This window comes from Pteropus medius, unplaced genomic scaffold (genome assembly GCF_902729225.1).
Source record: "Pteropus medius unplaced genomic scaffold, Ma_sr-lr_union100, whole genome shotgun sequence".
In the NCBI taxonomy this organism is placed as follows: domain Eukaryota; kingdom Metazoa; phylum Chordata; class Mammalia; order Chiroptera; family Pteropodidae; genus Pteropus; species Pteropus medius.
In genome coordinates this window covers 9,555,615-9,565,507 of record NW_024349802.1, presented here as the reverse complement: position 1 = coordinate 9,565,507, position 9,893 = coordinate 9,555,615, and the positions used below count along the sequence as shown (strand labels likewise).

The 9,893-nt window shown below is 38.2% G+C and overlaps 1 protein-coding gene and 2 non-coding genes across 3 annotated transcripts in view; all 3 read left to right on the top strand.

Annotated features, from left to right (window-relative positions):
• Positions 1-9,013, top strand: part of HSPA9 (heat shock protein family A (Hsp70) member 9) — a 9,420-nt gene extending 407 nt beyond the window's left edge. The window contains exons 2-11 of the mRNA XM_039835930.1: positions 226-422; positions 944-1,036; positions 3,542-3,751; positions 4,859-5,086; positions 5,944-6,048; positions 6,610-6,727; positions 7,135-7,229; positions 7,577-7,669; positions 7,818-7,958; positions 8,262-9,013. Of these exons, the coding sequence (XP_039691864.1) occupies positions 226-422; positions 944-1,036; positions 3,542-3,751; positions 4,859-5,086; positions 5,944-6,048; positions 6,610-6,727; positions 7,135-7,229; positions 7,577-7,669; positions 7,818-7,958; positions 8,262-8,339 (1,358 nt within the window). The 3' untranslated portion in view covers positions 8,340-9,013. The remainder of the gene's footprint in view (positions 1-225; positions 423-943; positions 1,037-3,541; positions 3,752-4,858; positions 5,087-5,943; positions 6,049-6,609; positions 6,728-7,134; positions 7,230-7,576; positions 7,670-7,817; positions 7,959-8,261) is intronic.
• Positions 4,135-4,205, top strand: LOC120581883 (small nucleolar RNA SNORD63). The gene has a single exon (XR_005647399.1). It is a non-coding gene; the product is annotated as a small nucleolar RNA SNORD63 (small nucleolar RNA).
• Positions 5,558-5,622, top strand: LOC120581884 (small nucleolar RNA SNORD63). Its single transcript, XR_005647400.1, has one exon. It is a non-coding gene; the product is annotated as a small nucleolar RNA SNORD63 (small nucleolar RNA).
• Positions 9,014-9,893: the final 880 nt, after the last annotated feature.

Below are 9,893 nucleotides of genomic sequence, written 5' to 3'. Positions count from 1 at the left end.
TTTCCTTCGGTATGCATGTTGGCAAGTATTTGTTCAGAAGAGTGATTGAATACTTTCAATTTTGCTTTTAAATGAACTTATTTCATTTCAACTGTATATATATTTTACATGTAGTTGTTAGGGCCATATGTTAACACAGACGTTACTTAGGCAGTTAACCAAATTTAATTATTATTATACCTTGGGGAAAATAGCCAAGTTTGTTTGTTTGGTTATTGAAGTAAGTTTTGTTCCTTAATGCCTCCTTCTTTCTTTCTAGCATTGCTGTATATGATTTAGGTGGTGGAACTTTTGATATTTCTATCCTGGAAATTCAGAAAGGGGTATTTGAGGTGAAGTCCACCAATGGAGACACTTTCTTAGGTGGAGAAGACTTTGACCAGGCCTTGCTACAACACATTGTGAAGGAGTTCAAAAGAGAGGTTAGTGCGGTTAATATGTAGACATCGGGATAATGAGAATTTCTTTGTTTAGATTGTTGTTTGTTTATAATTTTTTGCCCTGAGTAGAGCACTGAAATATTTGCATTTCACTTTCATGGGTGGACTGAACTATCCTGGCTATTGTAGCTTCAGATTGGGATTAAACAGATTAAAAGAATATGGCATTCTGTACAATATTGGAAAAGGAATTCTGGGAATTCCTTTTTTGAACAGATTAAAAGAATATGGCATTCTGTACAATATTGGAAAAGGAATTCTGGGAATTCCTTTTTTGAACTAGAATTCTACAGCTGAAAGAACTGACATCAGTTCAGCCCTCTGACTCCAGGTACAGATAGCTTTTTTAGAATAGGTTTTCTTTTTCCTATAGATTTTTAAGGGCAATAAGTAATTCATGCCTATTTATAAAGATATGGCTCTATTTTGTGTTGCTACAGTTTATTACTGCAATTTAAATAGTATTTGTCGTCTCATTAATACTAGTATTGTATGTCTTATAGACTGGGGTTGATTTGACCAAAGACAACATGGCACTTCAGAGGGTTCGGGAAGCTGCTGAGAAGGCTAAATGTGAACTCTCCTCATCTGTGCAGGTGAGACATAGACAAATCCGAGCAGTTTTGATGGGTCTTTTCAGGCTGAGTTTACTTGAATAGCATATTCTAATTGCTTTAATGTTAGACTAATTTTTTTTACAGTTTTCTGGTTGGTGGTAAAATCTTTCCATGAACAAAGGGGGAGTACTTTTTCCATAAGTTTTTATGGATGAGCTGAAATTTGTTAACTATACAAATCAGAGGTTATGTGTACTAGAGCTAAAATCTAGCAGTGTGCAAAATTATAATTGCTACCCTGTAAATACTAGGAGACTCTCAGAACTGCTACTGTCTTCACTTAAATCAAGACACCTGTAATTGTGTCTTATTTAATTATTTGTATCACCATCTAGAATGTGAGTTATGAAACTTGGCTGAAGGGGCTGGAGTTTATACACCTTTGAAGTTTTTTCTTCTGTGGGCATCACATTTGCTCAGCATCTGTTTAAGGTGTCAGCCGATGCTATTCCAATTCTGCAAGGTGAAGCTTCGCTTTTCCTTAACCACTAAACAAAGTGTAGAAAGCATGTTAGGTCTGGGTCAGAGATGCAACAAGATAGAAGGCAGGAAATGTATTTCTGGATTCTCCATGGCAGCAGGGAAGCAGGGCTAGTTTAGTTGTTAGACTACCTACTGAGAAGGGAAGAAGTATAACCTTCAATCAAACTTGGATTTTTAAGTAATTATGAGAAGTGACAAAGTCAGCCATGATGTTAATGGTGTTGCTTTGTTCCTAGTATCATACAGAGTGGTAGAACTTTGAAACATGATGGGTAGGCTTAGGGTTGAAATAACTGGGCATAGCCAGAGAATAGCTTATAATTCTTCCCTGGGGTCTGATACTTTTTGGAAGGAGGGGTTGGTTTTAATGTAACTGTACAATAAGTCTTCACTTAATGTCATCAGTTTGTTCTGCAACTGATATGATGTATAAGGATACCAATTTTACCATAGGCTAATGGATAAAAATAAGTAATAAAGTTCCTATGTCATATCTTCAATATTAAAACAACTTTATTCAAAGACCTGCTGTATCTTATTGATAGGTATTTAAATTCTTTTCCAGCATTTTGCTATAATGTATATTGAGCATCTTTGTACATTAATGTTTGTTTGTTGATTGTAAATCTGTTGGATAAATTCCTAGAAACATTACCCTTGTGGAGATTACAGTGTGATTTGGGGAGATGGACAGGACATTATTTAGAACATTGTCAAACCAGAAGTAATGAATGTAGAGGCTCTGTAGGCACACTGCTGGGATTCAAGTCCTCTTTCATCCCTTGTTAGCTTTGTGACCTTGGATAAATTACCTAGCATTTCTACTGTAAAATGAGGATGCTAATACTAATTTCCCCCTTCAAGTTACAAAGATTAGTAATTCACATATGTAATATGCTTAGGACAATGTGTTATGAATATAAGTACTCCAAATGAAGCTATTATTAATGTGGTAAAAAGGCAAAGTTTTATCATTATAATAGAGGAACCTGACAGCTAAGTGGTGTTTGACATACCAAGGAATGCTAAAAGATGAGTTCATCAAGAAAAGATAAAGGGTCAGTTACTCTGGGACAAAGACCTGAGAAAGGGCCAGTGTGGCTGAATTGCAGATGGGCAAGGGGAGCATGGAACATAAGGCTGCAGGCTTTATAGATTTGTGATGTGGTGTGTAGAAACCACTGAAAACTTATGTCAGTGGCAATAACATGGTCAGATTTGAGTTTATGAAAAGTACTCTGAGATGGACTGGAGATTTGGTTTCGGTGGGGACAGGTTCTGTGGCAGAGGGCAGCCTGAGTGGATGTGGGAAATCATAGGGAAGCTATTGTAGTATACCAGTTGGCAAGAGAAAGGACTTGGGCTAGAGTGTGATAGTGAGACATACTTAGCTGGATTTGGGAAATGGGGACAAAACTTATGAGAACTGCTTAGTGATGAGTTATGTTAGTTTCAATGTTTTTAATCTATGCCATATTAGGATTTGAGTTTATTACATGGTGTGACGGTGGCAGTGTTAGGTGCTGTTTGTAGATGTGATGGCAATAAAGTCACTCCTTGTAGTTCTCTTTAGCATTTCTGTTGTAGCTTTCTAACTATCTTTCTGAAACTTACAAAGTTCTGGCTTGGTGGCAGGTTATTTAGAGCATACCTTCAATTATTTTATTTATTTATTTTTTATGTACATGAAATTTTTTTAAACTTAGTGGGGAAAAAAAACAGTGCGGTTTTTAATGTATATTTAGTGGCAGAACACTTCTCATTTCTTCATCTCCTAAATGGGAATTTTTCCAGCTTCTCTCCTGTTCTCATTGTTTAATAACAGATTCTGTAGTGTTTACCTTTGGGAAGATAAGAGATTGCATCTTTGAGTCACTGTCTGGTGGCTGTTTTTAAAGTAGGTCTGACCCTCCCTGTAGTTTTCAAAGTCTTCCCGTTGTCTTATTTTAATTGAAAGAATAAAGGAAATCTTCACAACTGGTTTCCCTGCTTCCTTTGCAGACTGACATCAACTTGCCATATCTTACAATGGATGCTTCTGGACCCAAGCATTTGAATATGAAGCTGACCCGGGCTCAGTTTGAGGGGATTGTCACTGAGCTGATCAAGAGGACCATCGCCCCATGCCAGAAAGCCATGCAAGATGCAGAAGTCAGCAAGAGTGACATAGGAGAAGTGATTCTTGTTGGTGGCATGACTAGAATGCCCAAGGTATGGACCCATGGAATTCTGGCACGGAGAGCAGAGAGGCCCAGCACATAATGTTTTCTTGGGACAAATAGCTTATATTGTGTAGGGACCTAATTATGTGGCCTTTCTTCCATGTTAACTCTGAAAGGAGGATGAATTTGTTCCCTAATTTCAGTCTCTTTTAAATTCAAAGTATAAGAAAAAGGATCAGGAAGGGCAAAATGTCTTTGGGGTGGTAGCAGGGAGGATGTTGAACTCAAGTCTTGTAGAATTCTTAGGGATGAAAGTTTAAAGTCAGAGATAGCTTAAAACCTTGGTACCAACTAATCTCTAGCGACAATTTTGGGCATGTGTCTTTGCAGCGCAGTTTGGGGTTTCTAATAACATGTCTTCAACAAAGATTTGTGCAGTGATGCATTTTATCAACACATCATTCTGAAAAGACAGGTGTGTGGAAAACTAATTACTGAGCACAGAACCTGTTGAAGATGCAGTTCTCTGTAGCTTTCACAGAATTATCTTAGGCCTTGTAATTTTCTTACTTTTTCTTTTGGAGTACATGGGGCTTAGGAATACATGTACAGAATAAATATGGAGGGGAAAAGAGAGGTTTGGGACCAGGATATCTTCGTGTTAATGAATTGTCCCCGGTGATATTCAGATAGCACTTTTTCCTAGTATTAGTAAAAAAATAAAAGAGAACATGTTCCACATTAGCACTAGTGTTAAATTACTAAATAACCACCACTTCTTTTTAAGTTGGTTTTTAGTTGCTATGTACAAGAGGACTTGGACTATACAATTTCTAAGTCCCCTTGCCTGCACCCTCTATTTCTCGTTTAACGTGTTGTGTGGGAAACCAGGTAAAAAAACCAGGCAAATTTCTCCCAAATCTAAAAAGGCTATGAGATACTCGTTTGAGTATAAGGTATGAGTGTTACCTGCATGATACACTTAGATCATTAACAAGATTCAACTATGAAATAATAGTAATTTGAGTGAACATTCTTGGGTCTGAAGCAACATGTCCTGTGATTTGCTGGAGATTGGGACACACATGTGCGCTCTCCCCTTCTTGGGCCTTTGCTCTGGATAGTGGGTGAAAGATTCTTTTTTCTTGATGCTCAGGTTCAGCAGACTGTGCAGGATCTCTTTGGCCGAGCCCCAAGTAAAGCTGTCAATCCTGACGAGGCTGTGGCCATTGGAGCTGCCATTCAGGGAGGTGTGTTGGCCGGTGATGTCACAGATGTGTTGCTCCTGGATGTCACTCCCCTTTCTCTGGGTATTGAGACTCTGGGAGGTGTGTTTACCAAACTTATTAACAGGAATACCACTATTCCAACCAAAAAAAGCCAGGTAAGAGCCTCCCCCTCCCTACCTTGTAACAAGAGATACTAGGGATGCGATTGCAGCCACTTGGGGAGCTTTTCCTAGGAAACTTCACTTTTTGTTTTGCAGTCCATACTAGTTGAATGTGGATGTCTTTTGTTCTCTTCTTTGTTCCTGGAAAAGTTCTCCTTACCTGTCAGCCAGTGGTGATGATTGCAAGGAAGGTATTAATAGTCTGTCCTTTGCAGGACTGAAATAACTTGTCAAAAGGAGCATCATTAGGGACTAAATTCCCTGTACTCTTCTATTCTCAAAGGCAATAAAAAGAATGGCCTGGCCAGGACTGGGGAATGTGCTTGTCTTATAGGTGAATGAATGATGGGTGTCCTGAGACACTAAACAGGGCTATTTGGACAATGGCTTAGTCTTGGATTAAGAATTATTTCCTGACTTTCCCAATTTTGATATTTTTCTGAAAAACTGGCTATTGCTGTATTTGTGCAGTGATGTATTGCCAACACATCATTCTGAAGAAAAGTGTGGTAACTTCCTGTGACAGCCCAAAATACATGTTCTATCTTGGACCTATTTACCCAGATAAGAATATTTCAACATCATGTATCTTAGCTCCTTCTCGTGGGGCCTTCTGTGCCCAAATGCTGCATCTTTGTAAAATGCATTTGCTTAGCAGAAAGAATAATTACTACATGCCCTTCTGCTGTGCTAATCCTACTCCTTTTCCCTGCAAAGACATAAACCTTTGTTCTGAAAAGAGTGAAAATAGTATACATTAGGACTCTTTTAGTGTTGGGATGTGAATTTCTTTCTTTGGCTTATACTATGTGTAATCAGAATGCCAACCCAAAAAGTTTCTTTCTCCTTAGGTGTTTTCTACAGCTGCTGATGGTCAGACTCAAGTGGAGATTAAAGTATGTCAAGGTGAGAGAGAGATGGCCGGAGACAATAAACTTCTTGGACAGTTTACTCTGGTAGGTGTTGAGAATCCTAAATATGCTCTTTATTCTTTTTTACTGTAAAGTTAGACTATATTCTAACCCCAGATATAACACAAACTGCTGAAACACGGTCTGTATTAACATAGTGCACAAATTCTGCAACTGGATACCCATGGCTTCAGTTTTTCCCTGAAAGCCTTGCTTGTTCCTTAGGAACTTCAAAACTGTTCATATGCAGTGCTAATTAGGAGAAACTCCTAGTTACTAATTTAAGAGACATATTATTAGCTTCTAGTTAGCACTGCTATTGGTTCTTAGTGAGATGAACAATGATAGTTTGTTCTTATTCACTGTAACCCCAGGTACATACAGCTATTAAGATTATTTGCTATAACCAACGGTAACTGGTACGAGCCCTATTTATTTCAGGTAACAAACTACTACCTGTACTTACACACTTGTGTTTTTGTGCAAGCTATCATTTATTCCTCTCTGGAGCCAAGCGATTTGTACCCCAGAAGACCATATAGGTTTGGAAGTAGAGCACTGGATCTCTTTGTGAGAGCTTATTCTAGATTTATTTATTTATTTTAGATTGGAATTCCCCCAGCCCCTCGTGGAGTCCCTCAGATTGAAGTTACATTTGACATTGATGCCAATGGAATTGTACATGTTTCTGCCAAAGATAAGGGTACAGGACGTGAGCAGCAGAGTAAGTATTTTTATTTATCAGACTGTGAGAATGACGTGAAGGACCTTAGAGTTCCTTTCTGTTGGGAACAAGACCCTCTAGGTCATACAAGTCCTTTCTCTCAATCTCAGGGTTGCCCCTTTTTTCCTCAGTTATGAGATTCACATTAATAGATGTGGTGTTTATTTGGCCAAACAGGCACTGAGCCTCTGGATCGCTCAGCTAAAGTTTTGGTAGGCAGGCAGGATAGTTGTTTATTCTTTGTAGATATCAGATCCTTGTTTTCCTTTTTATTATATTACAACGGTATTCCTTGTCATAATTCATATCAAGATTGCCTATTCTGTGCAGAAGTAGTTTCTTATTAATACAGCAGAGAAGAGATAAAATTTTACCTAGAAGGTAACAAAATGCTTTCTTTTCACTAGTTGTGATCCAGTCTTCTGGTGGGCTAAGCAAAGATGATATTGAAAATATGGTTAAAAATGCAGAGAAGTATGCTGAGGAAGACAGGAGAAAGAAGGTGAGTACTTTCTGCTTTTTCAGTTGAGAGGTGAAAATGGGAGTTCAGACATGTGTCCCTGATCTTCTGTCTTCTTTTACCCTCAATCTATCCCTTCTCCCCCTTTGCTCATAACATGTGTGGAATGCCTTTCTTATTCTCAGTATTTCCATATTCTCATGTTATCAATCCAGCCAAAATCTCTTCCAGATATCCCAGACTACCTTAGACCAAGGCGATTTCTCCCCTTTACTGTTTTTACTCTGTAACTATGCAGCAGTCAGTATGTTGCCTTGCTTAGTGAGGACCTTCAGCCATCTGGTTGACTGAGAAGTCTTCATTTATACTAAATTTTTAATTTCTCTTAGGAACGAGTTGAAGCGGTTAATATGGCTGAAGGAATCATTCATGACACAGAAAGCAAAATGGAAGAATTCAAGGACCAATTGCCTGCTGATGAGGTGAGCCCTCTTTTATAATAGTTGTTTGTTTCTCTGTGTGGGTCTTGATAGGTATTTAGTTTTAAAAAAAAAATGTTTCCGAGTATTACTGCTACATGTAACAAGATAAGAAACCCTGAAAAAGTGGAGGTTTGGTTTTGTTTTTAAGTGCAACAAGCTAAAAGAAGAGATTTCCAAAATGAGGGAGCTCCTGGCTCGAAAAGATAGTGAAACTGGAGAAAACATAAGGCAAGCAGCATCTTCCCTTCAGCAAGCGTCATTGAAGCTCTTCGAAATGGCATACAAAAAGGTACAAGGACTGAAAGGTGTTTTGCTCCTAATTTAATATTATAACTGCTCTTGATTACTCACTAATGGCTCCCTGCATAGCCATTTGTAGAACTGGGAGGACTAGAAATACCCTTCCTGCCTTCTTGACTCTACTTTGGGAGTCAGGGCGAGGTCAAAGGGAAGGAGTCAAAAACCACCAGTAGTGTACAAGGAGGGAGGGAGAGTGAAATAGGCAGGATATGACTGCTTCATTTTTTTAGTTCATCTGAAAGCAAACTGTCAGCCTTAACTTTAAATGAGTGGCTCTCAAATATTTTAACAGATGGCATCTGAGCGAGAAGGCTCTGGAAGTTCTGGCACTGGGGAACAAAAGGAAGATCAAAAGGAGGAGAAACAGTAATAGCAGTAAACTTTGGAGCCAAAAGGACAAGGTTATGATGCTTGGGAGTGAAGAGACTTCCTGAGCAGAAATGGGCAAACTTCAGTCTTCTACTGTGTTTTTGCAGTATTCTATATATAATTTCCTTAATGTGTAAATTAGTGCTTGTTAGCTAATGATCACTTAATGAGTGATAATTCCAACAGTGCAAAGTTCACAATGTTATGTCCCTAGTCTATCATTTTTCAGCTACACATAAAAGGGGGGAAGATGATTTCTTGATCATTAGACAACATTGTTTTGTGCTGAAGTAGCCATATTTTCAACGGGTGAAACCATCTCACACACAATGAAGGTAGTCCGAGACCTGGAATGAGACTATATGAAGATGAGATACTTCAAGTTAGCTGAGTATTGCTTACCAACCTGTGTGTGTAAATGAGATTCTTCAACTGAGGCCTTGCAAGGCAAGCCAGCTGTGCCACATTCAGAGGTAGAGCAGGGTAAGCTAGATCAGTGGAAAACTAAGCTAGTTATTTATATTAGGTACAGCTTATAAAACAAGGTAATGTCTCCTAATTTTCGTAAGGCATACTTTTCTAGCTACCTTCTGGCCTTGTCTGGCACCTGTATTCTTGATTGTTCTTTTTGATCCATTCTGGATTTTTTTAAAAAATAAATATGAAAAGCATCTCGATCTCTTATTTGTGAGGGGTGAGAATCTAAGACTTAGAGAATATAACATGTATCGTATTCCCCAATTCCCTGACCTAAGTACCTCAGGTGAAATACAGGATTTCTAACTCCTTAAAAATACCAATTCAAGTTTTGGAAGGCCTGGTATAATGCAGTAATAAGCATTGTCACCGAGGACAAATCTGGTTTAGAGGTTTTCCCCCTTCTTGTAGCCCTGTATGTCTTCGGAATGTTAAAACAGTCTCTAGATCTCCAGCATGAAAACCAAGGCTACTATTTGCAGATTGCTTTCAGCTCTAAGTAGCTTATATATTGTCTAGTAGTAAGTCCTAAGGTATGAGGTTAGTGGCTCAATATCAGGAACTCACTCTTTTCTATACTTCTGCTCTTTCATCCTCAGTGAGTCCCCTTGTCCCAAATTCTGATGTAATTCTAGTTATTACATGCTAACGACTTCAGAAGCAGACAGGCGACTGCATCTTAGATCTCATTTAAGTCTTAATTACTTCCCAAATGTTTTCCAACAGACTTCTGCTCATGTTTCATGGATTACTATCATATCCCATGCCTAAAGGAATCTGTTAATCAAGAACATAGGCTTAGTCTCTATTAGATGTAATTCCTCCTTTATTATATTTTGTGGTGCTATCTAGAATTGACATTCATATATACTAAAAAAATCAATACATTGCTGTAATGTGAAGATGTTGACACAATAATTCCTGGAAAATTGTTCATTAACACCCACGTAAATACTTAAGATTCATGTAAAAAAATAAGTTCTAGGCTCAAGTGTTTAGCCACATGAACATTTGGTGGGAACCTTATAGAATGTGTAGTAATTCTTTATGAAGGATTGTTTTGTGGTTTGTGGTATCT